Below are 22506 nucleotides of genomic sequence, written 5' to 3'. Positions count from 1 at the left end.
ATGAGTGCTCTACAGAACTGTCATTTCTTGGGGAGTTTTGGTTTTGGTCCAGTGTAGGTATAGACCTTCAAACAGTTAATGGCTTGTCTTGAAACTGAGTGTGGGGCTGCAGTTGATCTACAGGCTGCTTGTTAAATCGTGAGGTTTCTTGGCCTGCTCAGAAGGAAGGCTACTGTGCCCTGTTTCTGAAGCACCTCTTGTGAGACAAGATGTTGAAGTTTAGCTGCCTAAAAGTGCTCATAAAAATCTGTAACTGAAACCCTGAGCTATGTAATGGTTTGTATGGAAATAATATTTTTCTGAATTAGCCTTTATGAATTCTTGCATGTGGGATGTTTTGTTTTTGGGAACTAGCAGAGTGAGTAACACAAGTTTTAAACCAGCCCAGCCCTTTTCCCAGCCTTCACTTGTGTTTCTACAGTTGCTAGCCCTGGGAAGGCTTTGTTAGTGATTGAATCAATGGTGAGAGAAACACAGGGTTGGAAAACTTTACTGAAAGCTGGAACTTTAATTTTTACAGCACAGGACATCAGTGAATTATTCAGAAGTTAATTAATTATAGTCTAGTGCAGCGTGTTCACTTCATTTGAGCTCTACCTTTCTGCAGACATTTCCATGTGCCTGAGGCTGCAAGCACTAACACCAGGATCAAAAAGCATCATCCATCTGATCCAGTTAATATAAGATAGAAAATTTGTCTGGGTAGAAGCTGAATAAATGACCATAACAGACAAATCTGTGGATGGATGTTTTTCTGAAGTAGTTAGTAGTAAAATATTAAGCTGCTCGTATTTAAGCAGGTGCTGATAGATCGTGGTGACAATTAAACCAGGTATAAGCCTCCAACAGTGTACAGCTGTCTGGATGCAGCAGGCTCCAGTATTGTCACTGAAACATTTAGGCTCAACCCACATGTTACTGAAAAATAATTATTTCAATCTAATTGGGTTTTCATAGACTGAGCACTTAAGATGGGTGCTGTAGGGAAGGATTAATGGCAGCTAAACAGCTTGTAGAGCACAAAGCAACCCACAGAGTGAGGAGGGTTGTCTGAACTGGGGGTGATGAGGCTTCAAAACAGGGAGGTGTACTTGAGGTGCAGCTGTGTTGTTTACAGAAAGCAGCAGCGTCAACTGAAGATGTGTCATTTAAACTTGGAAGAGTTTGGCTGTGTTTTTAAAGCCTTGCATGAACCATCTAAGCGCTTGGTTAATTTTGAGGCTATGTCAAGTAATACATATTCATGGGCAACTAATTTGGGGAAAAAAAAGAGATCAAGCTCAAGGAAATGCAAATGTAAACTCAAGGCTTTAGGCAGAGTTCTGGATCTCACTGAATGGCTTTTAAGGAAACATCTCTGAAATGTAATGCAGTTAAATGTTTGCTTATGTCCCTGCTTGGATTGTTTTAGTCAAAAAGGTGGAAGCTCTTTGTAAACAAACACTGGCGTTTAAAATGGGTTTTATTGGTATGGCTTGGTCATAAACATTTCATGGTCCACTGATGCAACAAGTTTATGCTTTTTCAAGAGAGCTCACTGCCAAAAAAGAAAAAAAAATGCATGCAATTGTTTTATTTGTTGGGTTTGAATGACACAGCTCGATGTATGCCAAGCCTCAGGATGCACAGCTCCAGGGAAGTCTGAACAAGCACCTCTCTCCCGCACCACAGACTGCAACACAATTGTAAGTCTGTGGAGTCTTGGCTGTTCACTAAAGTGAGAAATGTTAATTTTATTGAGTTAACTCCGAGTTGGAAGCCTCGATTTTCTTTTCTCATTGAGACACAGTGTTGGTTGAGCTACTTAGCTACAACGTGGTATTTCTCTCAAAACAAAGCCATTTTTGCTCTAACTGTGGAAACCCAACAATGTTTTGCCTGAAACTGATGCAAGGCTGTCTACTTAGGGTGGGCTGGCAGGATGTGTAGTGTCTCTCTTCATTCTTCCTTAGTTTTCCAGTGTAGACAAGACACAACTGTTTGTCTCTGACATTTCTCTTTTCATTGAAAAATGTCCTCATCTTTTCTGATAGTTGTCAACACTTGTTATTTTTAGCATGGACTTTTGCAGTCACTCAGTTGAAGTTCTTATCTATAAAGTAGGGCCAGTATTTAGTTCTTTCCTCATGGCAGAGTTGAATTAGTTGCATTGTTGCCCACCCTGTGGTCTACTTTGAAATCCAGAACGAAAGATAAAGTAGTGGTCAAGTTACTGTGGACTGACTGTTGTACTTGCTGGGGTGTTATCCTTACTGTTCTGTAATCTGGTGGTCTGTGCTTTACCTTCTGCAGGACACACTACCCTTTAGCATTTATTTGAAAGCTTCCAGCTCAACTTTACTTGCTAAATCAATGAGATGCCTAGAAAAAAGGAAAACTTGTGAGTGGTGCCTACCTATTTCTGTAGCAAAAAGTGGGGAAGCCACTGGGCTGCAGATGGGAGCAGTTGTGTTGATCACTGAGGTACCCAATGAGTTATATGAACTCTTAAATGAAAACAAAACAAAACAAAAAACCCTCCACAACCAAACAAGCCCAGCTCCATGCATCTGTAATAAGTTTCTCCAACTCTCACTTTCTTTATTTGCCCTTAGACTGACATTATTGTCAAGCTCTAATGGAGAAGGGGAAATATAACAGCTCTGAAATCACACGGTGCTGTCTACTGTGTGACCTTTTTCCAGTTGATGGTTCAATTTATTTAGGTGATAAAGAAAACACTGAGGCATGTGAAGTCTATCTTCTTGACAGATGTGAGCATACTGAAACTTTTTCCTCATCCTTTTCTCCTTCCTCACATTCATGGTCAGCTTTTTGTTTTTATAAAGTGGTCCATATATTTTTTGCTTTTGAGGTTTAAATGCTTTCTAATCTTTTCAAGGTTTACAGAACTGCACTGGGCTGTTAAGGGTATGAAAAAGCAAAGAGACAGATAGTTGTTGGGATGTACTGAAAGAGAGATGTTTGCATTTTGTGTCAAATGATGCATGGCATATGCAAAAGCCTTGGAGTGAAGTGTCAGGGTTTGGTCTGGTTTGTGAGGTTATTTAGAAAAACGTCATTATATTCAGAAAATGAGGAAATAGCCAATAGTGGTGGGTGCCACAGTAACTGAGACAGTTTACTGGTCCAACCTGGTCAGAACTTTTTCTGAAATCATGATGAAAACCTTCAAAATTGCAGCTAGGAGTGTTGTTATTTTTTGATATTCAGCAGCGGTTAGTGTGAGGCTGTTTCAATGATAGATTACATCTGCCAGTGAGTAAAAAATACTGTTTATTGAAACAGACTTGTCTTAATTACTGCACTCACTAGAAGGATGCTAAACATTTCCTTGCCGAGGTTTAGGCAGGCTGTACACCAGGCTGCTGGTGGCTGCAGCTGTAGGTGAGGGGTTTGGTTGCCTTGTGCCCACCCCTGGGAACAAGGCTATGATGTTAGACTGTTTGCTTCAGGGTTTTTTTTTTTTTCTCCCAAATCCCACAAAATCTTGGGAGTCAAAGGCAGTGATCCCTGTCAGGAAGCTTGCTTTGCATTGAAATGCTGGCCTTTTATAAGGTGCTGTGGGAATGCTGGTGACTGGAAGCAGTAAAAGCCCCAAAGTAGGCAACCTGCTGAACTCCTCTCTACACCACAGGATTCCTTAAAAGCCAAGCCTTCTAGTAGGCCTGTTGATTCACCAGGAGGTGTGTAAGGGTGTTACAGGGAATTACTAATGAGAGGGAATGGAATAGCTGTTCCAGAATATCCATTCTGGACTAATCATTTTGTAACAACACTATTCTTTCAATCCTTCTCTCCTTTTTTTTTTTCCCCTCTTCCTCTAGAATATAATTTTTGCCCTAACAGGAAAAACTCCTGATCAATGTCAGAGCTGCATATCATGGGTTTTATCTCTCAGTAATATGTTCAACCAGAGGTGCGTTAGTAGGATTTTTATTTAGTATCCTGTTGGAATAAGTAGATTCTGTCATGCACCACTGACTCATTTCAATTGGAATACCACAGTTCAGTAAAAGAAAATAATTGAGTCATGGATTTCTTACTTAAAGTGTCTCTGATATCATCTTTTGCAATAAAATTTTATGAGGGTGAAATGAATTAAGAGTGCTGATTAAATATGGGCAGCTCTTTTCTGTTGGGGTGGCTGTTTTGAGTTTAAGAAGAAAATAGCAGTTTGGAAAATATTTCCAATAGATAAGCATTATTGAATTACAAACATCCATATCTACCAGTGGATATTTTCTCCTGGTTTTGCAGTGCTGTTGCAGAGTGTTAGGTAAGCACACCCTGCGTTGCCTCAGATAAAATTATCTGTGTTAGCTCAAACCACTAATTTAAACTTTAAAACTAAGTTAGTGATTTAAAAAAAATAAATAAATTACTTATTTTATCTAAACTGAATTAGGAAAATTTTCTCCAGCCTGCTGTCTAGACAGATGGGTGCCAGTAGGAGCTTCCAGCAAAGGAAAGCTGAAGAGCAGCTGCGAGCAGTGACCTCTGTCACTCAGACTGCAATATTCAAGAGGGATGTCTGCCCACAGGTGAGGTAAACTGGGACCACCTGAAACTTTACCAAGAGGTCTGTGGCCTCCTGCAGTCCTGTCTGAAACAGCAGGACATGATTGATACCAAACTGCCAGCAAATGACCCCAATGTACTTTTGTGCCAATGAAATTATATCTTTGCCCAGTGTGACTCTGCTGAGAGAAGGCAGGCAGGACTGAAATAAGTGGTGATGGCAGAAGAGCATTTTCTTCCTGATACCTGAAATCTTGTCAGGAACTTAACCCTCAGTTTAAAAAAATACCACACAAACACATTTTCCAGTGTGGGCTCTTTTGGACAATACTAAGAATCTTTATACAGCCCTGAACTAGTAATTCCTAATATTAGTGCTAATAATGAAATGAAATGTCTGCACCAGGCAGGACTCTTCAGCAAGGCCCAGAGCCTGCACTGTCTGGCCATGGCCTGGGCTAGGGGTTTATTTTCTTGTGACCAAGGAGCATCTACAGGGATGGAGCCCCCTGGCAGTGCTTTGAGCCTGGACCTGCCTGCTGGTGTAAAAAGTGTCTGTAGTTTACACTGGTCTAACCCCAGATAAACAGCACTGGTGCAAATCACATAACACAGTCCTGTACTGAGGGTGCTGCAGCACAGTTTGATGGGTGTAAACACACACCCGTGTGGCCACGAAGTGGAGATGGTTGCGGTGTTAGATCTCACTATTGTCCTACATTCACAGGCAGTGTCTTAGTCTGGATTAGCCAAACAATTATCTAATGGTTTTCCCTCTGCTGCCACACTGCTGCAGAAGATGCAGATCCTGCTCATGAGCCCCCAACGCTCTCTTTGCACCCAAAAGGAATTTTGGCAGAAAGAGGATTGTCTAGGAGGAGCAAGGAGGGCTGCAAAGGAGAGGAGCTTGTCTTGGGGCCTACGTAAAGATTTCCAATAGCTCAGGGGGTGTTGGAAGCAAAGGAGGGCCTGGCTTTGCATTATGAGAGCAACAAGGGTTTGGAAGAGTTGGGTTTAATCCTTTCATCTCCGCGCTCCTTGGTATTTTCTCTCCAGTTTCCTGGTCCCTGTGTTACAAAGCTGACACTTCTCTCTTGGCATCAGTGTGCATCTTCCAGTGACTTCTGGGAGCTTTGGGTAAGGCTTTTACTGAGGAATTTAGAGCTCAGCTGTCCTCGTGCATTACCAGCACATTTTCCTGACTTGAGCTCACGCCACTTATGTCAGGTTTGGCAGGAAGTCTGCAGCCCTGGAAGGCAGTATGGATGCAGGTATCCTCTCATATGGAGATGCTTGAGTGCACTGGGTGTCAACAGAGCCAAACTGGTGAAGCTGCAGCAGAGCAAGAGATCTGCAGCAGCAGGCAGTGAATGTGACCAGGACAGGGCTGCTAATGTTGATTTTAAAAATTAAGCTTCTAAGTTAGTTTCATCTTGGCTTCTCTCTTGTTTGTTTTTTTTCCTCCTCCTCCTTTCTAGGTTCAATTTTTTTTTTTAAGTTTTTTGTTGTTGTGGTGGTGGTGATGCTTGAAAGTACAATTTTTTTTTTTCTTTTTCTCCTGTCCCACTTGTCTTTTCTCCCAGGTCTCTGAGCAGGTTGCTGCTCGATTCCTCCAGGCCAGAAGGGAAACTAGCTGCAATTACTACCTGCAGATGTAAACACTTGCTGCCCTGCCCTGGAGAGTCGAGCTGCTCCTGGCAATTAAAGGCAGTTAGCAGTTCCCCACTACTGTAAATTCTTGCAGAGAATAATTACTGCCCCTTCCCACATCCCACTCCAGGGGAAATGGAACTTCAGCTAAGTACCACTGGTTTTTTTCTGATTATGTTGCTGCTCCTGTCAGTCTCTGGGAGTTCCCAAAGCTAATCTAAGAACCTCTCCTCTTGCCTTCCCAGTGAGAGAAGCTTTCATTTCCAGTAGTGTCCATCCTGTTCAGCAGCAAGTTGAGTTCTGCCTGGGGACTCTGATCTGCATTGTTCTGGCCAGTCGTGTCCTATTTGTTTGGAATTGCATTTGTCTTTGTTTAGTAGGACTCATAAATGATAACATTTCCTCCAGGAATTTGGGTGTTGCTGTTGATGTTACTGTAGTCTCAGAAAACTGTGCTATGTGTATTCCACTTACTAAAAACTTACATGGGCTTGAAAATATGACACACACATACAAAATAAAATGCACGTAAAGTAAACCAGCACAGAACTGATTAATGCTTGTTGGGTTTTTTTAAAAGAAATATAGAAGTAACTCCTATATAAAATGGGGGTAATAATTCTTCTGCTTCTCATGCAGGGGCTGCAGAGTTTCCTGAGATCTTTAGAGAGGAGTTGAGAAATGCAAGTTATCATTGCTGGATTTCCTCTTCCTGTACAGACACAGCGTTTGGCTGACACTCCGTGAAACGTGTACCAGTTATCAACATGTTTTCAGTTTCAAGGGTCGTTAAAAAAATTCCTTTCCTCAGCTGTTCGGCGGGGGGAATAATGTATAGAGACCATTGACACCAGAAGGATCTGTTAGAGCCTTTGCAAACAGGCTACTGAAATATTAATAGCTTTCGCTTTCTGAGACATCACGTTGCAGTGGTGTGGTCTGTGTATCCTCTCTGGGTTCCCCAAACACTTGTGGTTTAGATGCCTTTCATGTATTTTAATACAAAGTGGCTGAATGAGTGGTCCGTGTTCTCCCAGAGGAGCCAAAACTCACTTCATGGATCAAGAAAATACAGGGCTGTAAAGCAATTTACCATTCGGGCTGTTGTGGAGGAGGGTCATTTGAAATGTAGTGGCTTGGGAAAAAAAGAAAAGAAAAACCCAAAGCAGTGATTGAAAGGCTTGAAATGGCTGAGTTAATGTGATAACTCTCCTTTTCCTATGTTGGGTCTGTTGCAGAGGTGATCATGCACAGTTAATGTGTGTGGTGCTCAATGATACCTGTTTGCAGGACTCGCTTTGAAATTACGAGTGAGATATCATTTATTTAATAGGCAGCATTAAAGAAGGAGTTTCTGGTGAAGCCAGTTAGGTGTTAAACACTTTTCAGGTGAACCGTTTACTTATGTAATTATCTCTCATTTACATTATAATAAATGTTTCTCCAGGGAGTTTAGCCAATCATGAAATGCAATTAATTTTCAAATGCTCTTCAGCAACAATTGACACTCCAGAGACTGAAATCCCCAGTCAGTGTGTACGTTTTTAAACTCCTGCTAAAGGGAAGCTGTTTCACCTTGACTGACTGTGCAGTTGTTCAATTCTAGGCTTTTAAACAGTGTTTTATACTTGTCTATCACTACAAGTCCAGAGTGCTGGGCTATGTAGCCTACACACACAGGTTATGTAGGACTGCTGTCTCCCCTTAGTTTCCAGAGCACTGAAAAGTTTCAGGATGCTGTTCTTTGCATCAAAGCCAGGAGTCACTTTATTGGAGATGGAGGAGTTTAAATGCTTTTGGCTTCTGTCACCAACTGATGGCTGTATGATACTGCCCGGGGCACATAGCCAGCTGTTTTGCAGTTTGACTGTTTGTAAAAGTGGAAGTAACATAAATCCCATGTCTCTAAGGTGTGTGGATGTGGAGATGTACAGGTGGAAGGGACTGGCTGGTGACTGCAGCATCTGTGGACAGCATGATGTATCACGCTGCTGAAGTTTACCTAATTCGCTTTCTAACCTAAATGTTGCTACAGTCACTTTTGCTCTAGGTCCAACGTGCTGATAAGATAAAATAATCTGTGGAATTCCACCTTTTACTGCTGTGTTTGGTGTAACAGCTTAGAAAGCTTTTCAAGAATGGATTCATTTTATTGTGGGTTGGTTTTTCAGATGAGTTGCTGCTGTGGTTGGAGTAGGGATCTCCATTTGAGCTGGCTTTTTAAAAGCGAAAAGGAACAAGGTGATGTTGTTAGCCCTCACCTACTCCAAACAGACCTGTTTCTGGCTCTTTTTTTTCTGATGTTAAGCCTTGGGCCCCAATGTAGATAGTGTTCCAGCCATGCTGGGTTGCAGGAGACAGATGGGCTGGGGTGGGAAGGGGCTCACAACCAGCTGCAGAGCCTCTCCAGCCCCGAGCGCTCGCAGATCCAAAGCAGTGGAACCTGCAAGTCTCACATATTTGGGGATTGAAGAGGAGGAAGAGTTTTTATCTTTTCATGCTTGCAAATTCCGATGTAGGAAAGCTCCTGCCACTGATATTCTGTCTTCATACCAAACAAATAAAACCACTTTGGTTGAGTTTGTGCGTTTTCCTCAGGCTTTCTCTTGGGTTAAAGAGGAAAGGAGGCTTTATTGACATATGTTGCTTTCAGAATGAATTTAGCATGATGATATTATCTGTAAATACAACTTTGGGCATCAGACATCTTTCCATATATTTAGAAACATGATAGAAAGATTTTCTGATATGTGAATGAACACTTGACAAATTCCTATACTTGGTTTTGTTGCCTCAGTACATACGGGGTTTAATACGAGTCCGTTATCTGCTCTTGTATCGTCCTGTTGCTTCCAGCAGAATACTGGTACTTTTATTTTGCCTGCCAAATTTTGTTACTCTTGCTGTTTAAACTGACTTCAAAATGTAAGAGACCAGAACGCCCTAGGCCTCCTGTGTTCTTGGAGGTGTCTGAGACCAAACCCAGTGGGAATTGGGTCTGAGCTACTTGAACTGTTCGTATGTTCCTTGTACATGCAGGGCAACTAGCAGGTTTCAGGCCATGTGGATTTTGTAAGCACCTACACAGAGATCACAGTCAGATCATTATGTTGATCTAAACCATTTTGTAATCCTCTGCAATCTGGGTTTAGAGACTGTTATTAGTGTCACAAATAAAAGCTTGTGACTTCTTTAATTCTCAGGGTAAAAGAAGACACATACTTTCAGATAATTGCTTATTAAAATTAAAGCAACATAAAAATGCCAGTGTTTGGAGGATCAATATCTCACTTTTCAAGACTGAGTCTTGAATTCACAAGATTGCTGAAGAGAAATTGATTAGTTCTTGTTTCATGGTCGACCATGTACTAAAGAAGCTGAGTTAAACCAGGAGGGCAAGGTGTGAAAGAGTCCTTTAAAAATCTTTCTCAGTACCTTGACACTTTAAACATGGCCACAAGGAAAGTGCATTTTATTTGTGGTTTCTTTTTTATCTTGTGGTTTGTTTGGGGTTTTTTTTGACTCAGCATATAAGAAGGAAACTCCTTTTTGTCCAGGTAGGTTTCAGATTTAGAGACAGAAATTGTTAGAAAGGTCCTTAAGAGTTCTTTGTTTCTCACAGACTATTTCCAAGCTCATGAAAAGCCTCTTCAGAATTATATCCAAGGCACAATATAAAGTGATTTCAGCTGTCCTTATCACTCACATCTGTGTTAACTGGCCTGGTAACTTACACCTTCCCGTTACAAACAACCAGCAGCTTCCAGCCTCCAGTATTGACAGCAAAACCCGGGGAGGGCGTGAGAAGGACAGGAGGCCTCTCTGTGATGGACTGGGTGACTGGATATTGCCTGTGACCAGCATCTTGGTCCTAACCTCCTGCTGCTGCATTTCTGCCTGCAGTTACCTGAAGGAATTCCGCACGGAGCAGTGCCCTCTTTTTGTGCAGCACAAGTGCACCCAGCACCGGCCCTACACTTGTTTCCACTGGCACTTTGTCAACCAGCGCCGCCGCAGGTCCATCCGCCGCCGGGACGGGACCTTCAACTACAGCCCTGACATCTACTGTACCAAGTATGATGAGACCACGGGAATCTGCCCAGAAGGAGATGAGTAAGTAAAGACTGCAACCCTGCTTTTCAGGCATTAGGGCTTTGGGATCAGTCCAGGTGATGATTCCAGCCAGTTCTTGTAGAGATGTGGCCAAGTCAGCAGTAAAGCAGCTTTGTAACGTGAGAACAGATGCAAAACCTGTAATAGCAACCGCCGGGCTCCAGGCTTGTTGCAGAGATGATACTAAGGGTGACTTAGATGGGAGTTCAGCTCTTGCATCATTTGCTGACCTCATGAGCCTTGGCATCTTCAGCAAAGTTGAGGTGGGAAGAACAGATCACTGACATAGCTCTGAAAGAGTCTGTTTGTGTAAGTGTCTGACTGTCAAATAACACCTCTTGCTGTTACTCAGCAGTGTAGCTTTGTTTTGAACAGATTGAAGAGAGAGGAGGAGCTTTGTCCTCTAGTCTGCCCGGTTACTGGCCCATTTATTTTGTCTTCCTGAACTTTTAAGAAGCCAGTAGGGAAGCTACAAGTACCCAGAACTAGGCAGCATGAAGAAGAGTTTCTTTCATTGGTGTCTTCTCTCCCCACAACTGCTGTCAGTTAACTGGAGCAGAGAAGTGTTTCTGCTGTGCACGGGGCAATCTCCAGCAGTTAAGGAGTTTACCCAGTAATAGCCACGTGACAGATATGAAAGAAAAACAGTGTAGCCAAGTTATGGTCAAATATAGGGAATGTTTTATGTTGAGATGCTATAGAAAGATGGAATTTCTTCAGTTCCCTCTCACAGTGCCAGTATAAACACACAGAAAAATGCTATTTATTTGGAAAACAGTATTTTATTTTATTTTGTGTCTGATTAAGTAAAGATCTTGTGACTACAGCAGAATGGAATAATCCCCCAGCCAGAAGCCTCAGTTTCAATACTTTGTTCCTTGTTAGAAAAGAATTAGAAGAGACTGGAAATGGGATATTTTGGGGGCTTTGGCTTCTAGATCACTGGTTCATGTGTGGCTCAAACTCAGTGAATGAAAACTGTTCCCATCTGCAGCTCTTTGCTGATTTCTCTTTTTATCTTGATGCTGCAACATCTGAATTTTGCCTAATTCCATCTTGTTCTTTTTTTAATCTCTCAGTGTAGATTGCTCTTTCTCTGCCTAAGAGGGAAAACAAAGCCTAACTTAAGGGAGTAGTATTCTAAGCCTCCTTTCTTGTCCTATGCCTCTAGACAGACTTATCACAGCCCTGTAGGCGTACATCATCAGAGAACAGTAACAGCACTAAGTCTAGATGGGCTGCTGAGGAAATGGTATGTGGCATGTGATGTCCCTTCAATCACAGTGTGTCAGGACACCTTGACAGTGACCCTGCTGTTTTCCAGATCCCTGGCAGTCACTAGGCTAGAACAATAAGCTGCTGCTGGCTTGATAGTCCAGTTGTCTTTTGGGGAGGGAAGCTATTATACTGTGTAGTGACAGGTTTACGGGTTCTGTGTAGTGTTGGGAGGCACAGTGTAAGAGAAAGGGTGGAGTTAGTAAAGGTGTTGTCAACTGCAGCATCTAGTACGGGCATCGTGTCTTCTGGTAGTGTTGAGTCCATCACCTGTGACGAAACTTTGTTCTTCCCCTCCTTCTGCACCTCAGATGTCCCTTCTTGCATAGAACTACTGGGGACACAGAGAGGAGGTATCACTTGCGCTACTACAAAACTGGAATCTGCATTCATGAGACAGACTCCAAGGGAAACTGCACCAAGAACGGGGTGCACTGCGCGTTCGCTCACGGGCCCCACGACCTGCGCTCCCCGGTGTACGACATCAGGTGCGTAGAGGTTGGGGCTGTGGGAGAAAACAGTTCATTTCTCTACCCAAATGGAAAGTCAGCTGATTGGAGGACAGTGCTGCTTCAGGGTGAAGTGCTCCCTGATGGAGCGGTGATGATCTATCCCTTCCTAATAAGGCAAATCGGAATCTCCGGGGAGGGTACTCCAAATGGGGGGAGCACACTTTGAACTACTTGTGCTGTAGTTTGGAGTCTGATGCAGGCTGCCAAAAAAAGCATCTGGAATTCCCAGGGGATGAAGAACATGTATTGCATTTGCTGTTTGACTACAGATGTTCTGACAAACATGTGAATGAAATGCACCTACTTAGGAATTGTTACCACGCTGCAGTATGTCAGTTTTTATACACCTTTACCTGTCTCTTCATCTGCTCAGTCTGTATGTTCATTTAACTCTGTCCGTGAAGGGAGCTTCAGGCGATGGAGGCTTTGCAGAATGGTCAGACTACATCAGAAGGTGGCATAGAGGGTCAGTCTGCAGTTGCTGCTAGCCATGCTATGATAGAGAAAATACTCAGTGAGGAGCCAAGGTGGCAAGGTGAGTGTCACTTGGACTCTGGGAAAGTCTGGTGTTTGTGGAGTACCCACTCCTGCAAAAAAATGTTGGTGTAGTAAATCTAGATCATGGTCATCTCACATGAACTGGTTGTTTCTTTTGCAGATACTACGTATGTGTTGGGAAATTACAAGACAGAGCAGTGTAAGAAGCCCCCCCGTCTCTGCCGCCAGGGTTATGCCTGTCCCTACTACCACAATAGCAAAGACAGAAGAAGAAGCCCAAGAAAACACAAATACAGGTGCCTTGGTCCTGGATATTTTATTTCCCAGCTGAGTGATTAGGTGTAGTAGAAATCTGTAATGAAGGAACTAGGATTTTGTCCACTAAAACATTTGGTGTGTCTCCAAGGCCTCTACTGACAGATGTTATGGATTGTTATTTCTGCTTAGGAGAAGGATAACAAACTAAACAAAGAGTTTTCCTGTATATAGGAACCAGTACCTCTAATAAATGACTGGTGCTAAATCATGTTACAATGCTGATTTTATAGCCAACAGAACTTGTCTGGCTTCTCCTTGCCATATAAACTCCTGCTTTAGAAAGCAGTGCAGGAAAAAGGAAACACAGGAAAGTTTTAGTCTCTATCTAGGAATAAACTCAGTATTCTCATGGTCAAGGATTCAGAATCATCAGGCTGCTTGTTGTGTGTGCCTGGTGATGGGGATGGTGAGGCACAGTGTGACCAGTAGCTGGACGTGCATTCCTGACCAGCTGCTACAAGCTGTGCTGCTGAGGCACCGGGGGGTTCTCCTCACTCAGCTGTCACTGGATTGCTCAGCATGCCACATCTCCCTGGACGTGTTTCATCCAAGTTATAGGCCCTCATTTCCTCCAACACAACAGAGCTTTTGTTGTGATCTCAGTGGGGCTTTTCCTTAGTTCCTTTTTGAAAACATAAGGGCAGACGAGAAAGCCAGGAGAGAAAATATTGTGGATGGTTCTCACTTCCCTTCTCCACCCCCAACATTCACAGAAATTTTTGAATTGGCACTGAAATAATGTATTTAAAAAAACCAACAAATAAAAATCAAAGTAACACGAATCACAGCACTTTAAGGAGAAACAGAAACACTAAGCCAGTCTTCAGGCAGCAGCTCTGTGTTTTTCTGCCCTGCCTGGGCCCTTTGGGACGGGAAGAGCTGAAAGCTTCTGTCCTCCTGATCGCTACTCACTTCTGTGTTGCTTTCCCCACCCCCAGCTGATGTGGCTGCCTTTCATACAGGCGTCTGCTGCTGCTATCTGCTTCCCTCTGCTGTTGTCTGAGGGGATGGTTAAGAGCATAAAGAGCAGGGGAAGTAGGTCACCGTAAAAATTCAGAACCGGGAAAAAGAACTGTCCTTAGTTGAGAGAAAGAAAATGGACTTAAATGGACTTGCCTTTTCCCCAGTGACCTGACTCAGCCTCTTTTCCACATGGCCATACTATAACCCTGGAAACGTACCTCTGTAAGGGTATTATGTGTTTTAGGATTAGCCAATTTACTTATTAGCTTTCTATGAATGTACAGTTCCAAAACAGAAACCAGACCTGGCATCTCTGACACTAATCACATCAGCTGCCAATATTGTTGTGTTATGTTGGTTGAGGTCGTGTTTGGTTTCAGATGGAGAGTTAAGCCATGTTTCTTTCATTGGGAAACTGGAAGAAGGGGAAGAAGATGCAATAGCAGCAGGGAGGGGGCTGGGGAAGCAGCAGCCAGCCAAACAGATTGGACAGCTGAGGGTGGGCAGCCAAACCTGCCTCCTGATGGAAGAAGCAAAGCTCAAAGCATGTTTGATAGCCTGATGCATTCTCCTGACACCTTATTCACACAGATCTTCACCATGTCCCAGTGTGAAACATGGAGATGAGTGGGGAGATCCCAGTAAGTGTGAAAATGGAGACTCATGCCAATACTGCCACACTCGCACAGAACAGCAGTTCCACCCAGAGGTACAGTAGTTTGCTCCTTCTGTTTGGTAGCTGAGTTGAAAACCAAAAGCATTCCATTCTTATGAATTAAATTAGCGTGCCAGCTGGGAGAGGATGTGGGCTGCTTGCAGTGTGGTCCTGGGATACAAAGTGGTGGAAGTAAGCTGAAATTCAGCTGCTTGACAGGGGTGCCTTTTCCTTAGGTAGATGTTATGGGAGGAGGTAAGAAAAGCAGGGGAAAACTCAAGTGTAAGAGCAGTCTCATTTATGGGGGTCCTTTTCAAAGCATGATGTGGGTTTGCAGGTGAGCTTACAGCATCTCCTTCCTTGAGGGAAAATTCTGGGTTGATGATGATCACACGAAATCGCAGATACCTACAAACTAGTGCTAAAACCCACTAAGCTCTTAGTTGTGAGCATGCCCAGAGCATTCCAGTATCCTGACAGAAAGTGTAATTAAGTCCTTGTCCTAGTCTGCTTCATGTTACAGTGTTGAAAAGCTTTGTTGGGCCTGTATCGGCACAGTAACCATTGTCACCGCCTGTCAAACTGGGGGGAAGGGGAATAATCCATTTCCTACCATCATTGTCAATGGTTTGTTATTTTCCTTGCAAATGTGTGGCTGTAAATCTCTGTGCTGTCATCTGGCAACTGTTTCCTACCTTTTACCATTTCTAATATCCATGGAGCTTCCAGTGAGAATGAGGGACTTTATGGCAAATGGTGACCTCTGGGTGAGCTGATGTGTGACGGGCTGATCTTTGGATGAGCTCAAGGTGTGATGGGCATGTCTTGGTGTTTCTATAGTGGGTTCTCCTTTCTTTGAAGCAAAGCACTGAAATGGTCACCCTAAACTCTGCTGGCCTTTGTGCCTTATATCTGTCTTCTTGCTGTCAAGTCTCTTTGTAGTACTTTTGTACCTGGGCTGCAAGTCACAGTTGTTGGTTTGTTGTTTTTTTCCTGTTCATGTCTGTTTTTTTTCTGTTTTTGTTTTTTTTTTTTCCCACCCTTAGATCTACAAATCCACCAAATGCAATGATATGCAGCAGTCTGGCAGCTGTCCCCGAGGACCCTTCTGTGCCTTTGCACATGTAGAACGTACGTGGGCTGCTTCTCTCCTCTTTCATGGATGTGTGAGCTACGGAGAACGTCTGGCCGAAAGAGATGGTTTAAAATACAGGGCCATTAAACTAGAACTTCTGTGAAGGGTTTTCAAAAAACAAATATTGACTTTGGTTGATGTCTGTAAAACCATGCTAGTGTGGGAGGTGTTGGCAGAGCTGAAGGCAGTAGATGGTCTGTAGGACTCAGCCCTTGGCTCTCACTGTATCTCCCTCTGGTCCCTCTTACTTGCTCAGTTCTCTGCATGTCATATTAGGAAACAGAGAGAGCTGCTTCTCTTCTGTACATGGATGAACTGCACCTAGCTAAGTTGCAAAGTGATGTATTTTAAAAAGCTGAGGATAAAATTGCTAGTTACAGATAACATATGGATCCATTAAAACATTAAATACTATTTTACTGTTTATGAAGTTTTGCTTAGAATTTAAATCTTTACATTAGCTTGGAGAAGGAAAATGGCCACTTTTCCTCAGACTCTTCTCAATAGCCCCTGATTTGTGGGCATTATTTCAATCCTCGCTTCTGTCATCTGTAAAGTAGGGATGCTGTTCTGGTTGTGGGAGCTCTATATTCAGACAGGCACTAATGTTCATTCATAGATGGTCAGCTCCTGGTCCTGTGGCTCCTACTCCAGTCTCACTGTGGAATGTGCAGCACTTAGAGCAGGTTACTCAGAAGTCAATAGATGGGCTCTGGTACTCATTACATGGCCCTGAGCAAACCTTTGTTATTTGATTTTCCTTTCTAAGTGGTGGAATTAGTAATTGCTGCCTTTGTCAAGGAATGGTGAGAGTAAATTCCTTACAGGTTATGCAGTTCCTTTTATAGGAAGCCTTGTCCAAGCAGTAATTACAGCTAGACCTGTGGGTCATCAGAGCCCAAAATACAATATGATCCAGCAAGCCTAAGAGAGAATAAAATCTTGATAAAGAAACAGTGTTTAGCAAAGTCCCTTGTATATAACAGTATTTTTGTTTAGGAGATGCCTCATTCCTAACAAGATTACTGCACTTGATACTATAGTACTTTAAAGCCAGAGTAACATTCTGTGGCACTTAGGTCATTCCAGCCTGATCACTTCTTGCTGCCTTATGGAACTGTTGTAGTTTAGTCCTTTCTTAGCAGGGTGAACAGTGAGGCCCTAATTCAATTCAAATAATAGGAGTCAGTTTATTATATCTGCTCTTAGAATGAGTTTTGCTGATTATTAGCAAGAAATGTGTTGAAACTAGTACTTTAAAGATTGCCATACAGCTGTGGTGTCAGTTACAATTTTAGTAAACAATACCACAAGTGACAGCATCTCTGCTTCACCTTCCAAGCCAATGACACTGTCTTTTGGTGTCTGCCTTTCTATGTACATTACTTATTTTGGGTAATGTTTTGTATTGAATGCAGAGAGAAACTTATCTTCCCCAGCTAATTATGATGCAGCCATCAGCTTTGTGCTTAGCAATGAAGGAAGCTCTGCTTAGTTCAGGGCAGCTGAATGAATAATACACAATTCATGCAGGGAGGATAATTTTGGAGCAGCTTTAATGGACTAAAGAGCAGCACAGTGTACAAGTCATACACTAATAATGTAAGGCCTATTAGATAAGTAGTAGCCTTTTGCCAGATAAGATTTCTCCTTGCTTCTCTACTTATAAGTAGATGCCTATGGAATATTTATTCGCTTGAGAATATCTAGATATTCTTGTTCTTGTGCTCCATTGCAGTTCTACAGCTCTGGGTAACATTGCTTGTGCTTTTATTCCTTCCAGAGCCTGCTCTCAGTGAAGATTTACAGCAATCCTCAGCTGTCTCGAGCCCGACGCAGACAGGCCCTGTGATGTACATGCCCTCGGCAGCTGGTGATTCTGTTCCAGTCAGCCCCTCCAGTCCACATGCCCCAGACCTTAGCAATGTATGTAGCACTGTGGGGAAGCCTGGTCCATGTTCTATAAATCTGGGTTTCTCTGAGTCCCTGTACTTCTTTCTCCCCAGAAGAGAAATCTTAAATATCCAAAAGCCCAAAAGATATGGTTATTTTCTTCTAGATCTCAGCTCCACGCTTTTTAGGGAGATCTGTTTGTTTGGAACATAGAATTCAGTGGCTTTAGTGTTGTCCTCTCACCTATAAAATTTCTGAGCCTTCCTTTCTGTGCAGAGTTTGTTGATGTACTTTCAGGAGAGTGGAATACATCCGCACACGAAGTACAACTCCTTCCTGTCTGGAGGTACAGATTGGGCTTAGTTTCCAAGTACTCTAATTAAAGGCTGTGAGCCAATAACGTCCAAAGTACATAACTACAGCTGAGTTTGTTTACATATGTAATTTCAGAGGCTTAACCTGTGCATATTGTGTGTTGCATTATAGGATATCCTTGATTCCCTCTCTCTCCTGCTTCTGGAATTAGCTCAACTCTAATATGTTGAAGTAACGCCCCGCAGAGTTGATAGTACTTCTAATTGTTAGGGAGCTCTCTAAATGCTGAACAGATACAGACAGATAAGAAGCCCATGGAATGCTAGGCCACTTCATTTTTGCTGAGATTCTTTTTTGTGTTTAAGTCCTTCCTGTTTGCACTACTTCTGATAAGGTGTGTAACCTTTTTGCATGGTTGGCTGAGGTTTTGAGAAGGTAAATGACACAAAGTTTAACTCATTTGAAACTGGTCAGAATGAGGTGAATTCATTTAGGACCTCTGTTTTCTCTTATTCCCCTTCTTCAAGGAGAAGCTGATAGTTTGATTTGATTAGTGCCACAGCCAACCTAACAGTTCATAGTTCTCCTGTGTTTGATTTCAGCTAGAATTCCAAACAGATCTTGAAAAGTCTGGACATAATATTTTCTCTTACTAAATAACACTATGGAAAGCCATAAAAAAACAACCCCCCTTCATCTTATGAATATATCATCTAAATTCTCTGAAAACCACAATGAAATTGAAGTTATCTTCCACTGAATAGAGTGTTCAGGTCTTCAATCTCAAGCTCTTAGTCATTTAAACAGCCTTTCCTAATCCGTGGATATTTGCCAAACAGCAACACATGTCTTTCTGTGACTTCATCACTCCACAGGGCATCTGTGTGTAGCTTGCAAACAAATATGGCTTTGCTGGTGATCATTTTACGTGATGAATTAATCAGAGAAAAAGGTCCCTCTAGCAGCCAGCCTCACGTGGCCTGTTCTGTTTTGTATTTGTACTGTAGGTGTGGAATAAATCAGGAACTCTGCCAACTAGCCCCACCTCCACCACAGTGAGTAGTATCTTTGCAACTGTAGGGAAGCATGGACAGCAGGATTGCTGAATAAAAATCAAATCAAAACATTGTAGGATGCTCCTTCTTTTTAATGCCAGCCCAGACTGTGCCACATTTAAGTCTGCAGTAGCAGTAGCTGTCTAAATGTTGTCTGAAGCACAGTCATGCTTGCCAGTGCAAGCAAATAATTTCTTGTCCCAGAGAAATGGGATCTAGGTAGACAGTTTCTCTAAAACTCATCTCCTTTGTTGCTGTCTGTGGCTTCATCTACAGTGCAAAACTAGCCTTGTTGCATGTGGTTGTGATCCCTGGTTATAGTCCAAAGAATGGAACTGTTGGAAATCCTTGAGGTTTTTAATGCAGCTGTTGATACTTGGCTTGGGCCTGCATTAAAACTTTCAGAATTTCCAACTGGAAAGTAAAAGAGACAGTATCACACGTAGCTCAGACATGCTTGGTTGTTCTGACTACCATAGCAACTTTCCAGGTTTCACACTACTCCTCAAAGTGTAGGCAGGATCCACTGTAGCCTAAGGAAAACAAAGGGAGTTTGGTCAGGTTTGGAAACTTTTCTCAGTTTTAGTTTCAGTATCAGTTTTGAGGCCTCAAAAAGAATAAATGTCACTATTTTTCATCAGACTGCACTTCAGAGTAATGACAATAAACCCATAACTGTGGGACTGTATAAATCCAGTCTCTACTTGAGCTTTTTCCTGTTTTTTAAGTAATATTTGCTGGAAGGTTGTATGTTGGTGTTGACTGTCAGTACAATCGAGTCACAAACAGTGAAGTGAGTGGGCTCTTCTGTGGGATGCCTCTCCTCTCCGAGTCGTTGCTGCTGGCTGTACTTTCCTGACACTTCTTCCTTCTGTTAGATTCTTTGTAGGAACAGCAGCCTCGGAAGCCCATCTAATATATGTGGGTCTCCTCCTGGTGCCATTGGGAAGCCCCACAGCTTGGAGACCATTGGTTTTCCTCCAGACTCAGTAACAGCAGCCAGCAGCTACAAGAAAGCACCGGGGTTTGAGCGAGAAGATCAGGTGGGGGCCGAGTATTTGAAGAGTTTCAAATGCCAGGTTAGTAGGGAACATTGGCTGGAGGAGTTGGGGGGGATGAGGAGGAATGAGAAATTGCCCAGTCTAGCTGTCTTTTTATTTTTCAAGGAACTAAAATGAGAAAGCACTGCTCTCATCAGCAGTTCTCAGATCTCTGCTTTCAGCCTCCCTTCCAGTCTCTTCTGTCTTACATCTGTTCTTGTCTGCCTGGCTGCCATCACACACTCAGTTTGTAGAACTCAAGCTGCTGCCTGTTTTCCTAATCCCCCACAACTTCTATCCTGTGTTGACCCCGGGTAGCTTCCCACATATCACATCTTGCTCTTTCTTTTTCCATATTTAGGTCCTTCCCAAGAGTTTTGTTTCTTTGCTGTCTTGTCTCATGGAAACTCATCCTTCCTTCTCTGTTCTCACTCTGAACTCTTACTTTGTTCTCCGTGACTTGGTTTGTCTTCTGTTTTCACCATTCATTTCTCTGGTGTATTAAAAAATGTCACTTTGGTTGTCTCTTGCTTCTCTGGCTGTATCATTCTGATCCTTGACTTTCTCCTGTGGCTTCTGTGTTAGATTTGAATTCCTCATTTGCATTTGAAGAACCCTCTGCAATCTTACCCAACCCTCATCTCTAACAACGTTCCCTCTTCCCCCTTTTGGATATCCCTGTCTTGCCTTGTTGCTTCCTCAGATTTCTCCTTCTTGGTGTCATGCCTTGTTCAGACTCCCTAAGCCTGGAACAGTCTCTTTCATCTCTTTGGTCACGCATGAGCTTTTTCCACAGTCAATTTCTTACTGTGAATTTCCTTTCTTGATGTTACAATTAACACTTTCTCTGCACCATCACTTCCAAGTCAGCTGAGTCCAACACAGAGCTCGGGTCACAGCTTTTATTCCTCACTGAGTTTCTAAATGAATAGAACAACATCTCAATTTAGGGGGGGAAAGCTACTTTTATGAAGAAATGTCTGCAAAAATATTTCCTACAAGTTCTTTAAAATATTAAAAAGGAGTAAAATGACCTGATATATATTGCTTGAAAACAGACATGACAGGAAATGCTGCTTTCAACCTGCCTATGTTTAAATTTTTGTCTATAATATTAAAGAACCCAGCCTTAATGAGTATATAGTGCTGTGTTAGTTTTGCACTGCTGTGAGAAACCAGTGGGAATATCCCATCCAGACAAGACCTTTCATAAAGTAGTTGGATTTAGAAGCAGACTCTGTGGGTTTTGTTTTATTTATTTTTACAACTTGGGGAAAATATAACCAAATGTTTCAGTAGGACCAGCCCTGAACAATGTTTAATCTCATTAAAATGGCTTAGTGACAAATACAGAGGAAGCTATATGCACGTATGGCTTCTTATAAATGCTTCCATTGTCTTGCTCAATGTGGATGTGGCTTAGGAAATTGCAAATTGATGCAACACATCTTTGGGGGTAAAGAGCAGACCATGCTGTGATCCTGGCACTTCTTGCAGGCACAGCAGCTTGTAGCAGTTGTTTAGCAACAAAAGGAGAACCATGTGCTGACTCTCTAATGCCTCTGCTGCAAAGGAGGAGTGAACCCAAAGCTGAAGGACTGAGAGAACCCCTGTTTCCTGCCAGCAGGGGCAGGGTGCCAGGGAGGCCCTGCTTTGGAGAAAATGGGCAGCAAGCCTTAGCCAAGGAGAAAGGGGATGGAGCATGAATAGGACTTACAAAAGGAGGGCCAGATGATGAGCATTTATGTCTGAAGTCCAGGCTGTGCTACAGAAGTCCTGTATTCAGGTAGCTTCTTATTCATGTGGCTTTAATTAAGCAAAGACCTGTGTTAAATGTCTGGAGTAAGTAGCTATTAAGATATAGATGGAAGTAATCACAGTTGCCTTATGCTTGGTTTATTACAGACAAAATTGGGTGTCTCATAAGTGTCCTGATTTAATTTTATTTTAGTCTATAATTACGTACTTTTTAAAAATCCTCTGTAATTCTCTTTGGCTGCAGTGGGCACCAGAGATTCTGGTATACCCTGTAAATTAGACCAATAATTAGGCATTTAACTTCATTCACTCATATCTGAAAACTGAAGAGATGCTTTTGGCTCAGCTCTGCAATGGGCTTGTCATTTTTCCTCTGTAGAATTAGTACAAATAGCTTCTATCTTATTAGAATGACAAATGCACCTTCTGTGTTAATAAGTTCCACATAGTTTGTGGTAAGGCTGAGCCAGCACTTTAAGCTAAAAATAAATTTCCTGAGTCCCAAAAGATTTAGCAAGCTGAAAAAATGCTGGCAGCACTGGAAGGAGCTGAGTGCCACGACCAGGAGGTGTTCCCAAGCCCTGACACACAGTACAGGAGGTTTGTTCCATGCTGGTCAGAAAACATGTGGTTTCACTGGTAATTTATGTCCCCTGTTTTCTTCCCTGACTGCAGCAGAGTGAGCTGGAGAATTTCAGCCTGCCCTTTGCATTTCTGCCTTGATACACAGCCCTTTTAATGTTACCCAGAGCTGAAGCAGACTGGCTTAGTGGTTTGCTCTCTCTTTCACTGGTGGTACATGAAT

General features: G+C 42.6%; 1 protein-coding gene across 9 annotated transcripts in view; it reads left to right on the top strand.

Annotated features, from left to right (window-relative positions):
* UNK (unk zinc finger) overlaps nucleotides 1–22506 on the top strand; it is a 45275-nt gene that overhangs the window by 8267 nt on the left and 14502 nt on the right. For 6 of the 9 annotated variants that reach the window (XM_051634904.1, XM_051634898.1, XM_051634903.1 and 3 more), the window contains exons 2-10: nucleotides 10075–10284; nucleotides 11871–12047; nucleotides 12476–12606; nucleotides 12730–12865; nucleotides 14442–14559; nucleotides 15552–15636; nucleotides 17424–17566; nucleotides 18856–18903; nucleotides 19782–19982. In XM_051634904.1, coding sequence (XP_051490864.1) covers nucleotides 10075–10284; nucleotides 11871–12047; nucleotides 12476–12606; nucleotides 12730–12865; nucleotides 14442–14559; nucleotides 15552–15636; nucleotides 17424–17566; nucleotides 18856–18903; nucleotides 19782–19982 — 1249 coding nt within the window. The remainder of the gene's footprint in view (nucleotides 1–10074; nucleotides 10285–11870; nucleotides 12048–12475; nucleotides 12607–12729; nucleotides 12866–14441; nucleotides 14560–15551; nucleotides 15637–17423; nucleotides 17567–18855; nucleotides 18904–19781; nucleotides 19983–22506) is intronic. The other 3 variants (XM_051634896.1, XM_051634900.1, XM_051634901.1) reach the window with 3 other exon arrangements.

This window comes from Apus apus, chromosome 17 (assembly GCF_020740795.1).
Source record: "Apus apus isolate bApuApu2 chromosome 17, bApuApu2.pri.cur, whole genome shotgun sequence".
In the NCBI taxonomy this organism is placed as follows: domain Eukaryota; kingdom Metazoa; phylum Chordata; class Aves; order Apodiformes; family Apodidae; genus Apus; species Apus apus.
The sequence above is the reverse complement of the archived record's forward strand: the minus strand, read 5'-3'. Positions and strand labels throughout refer to the sequence as shown.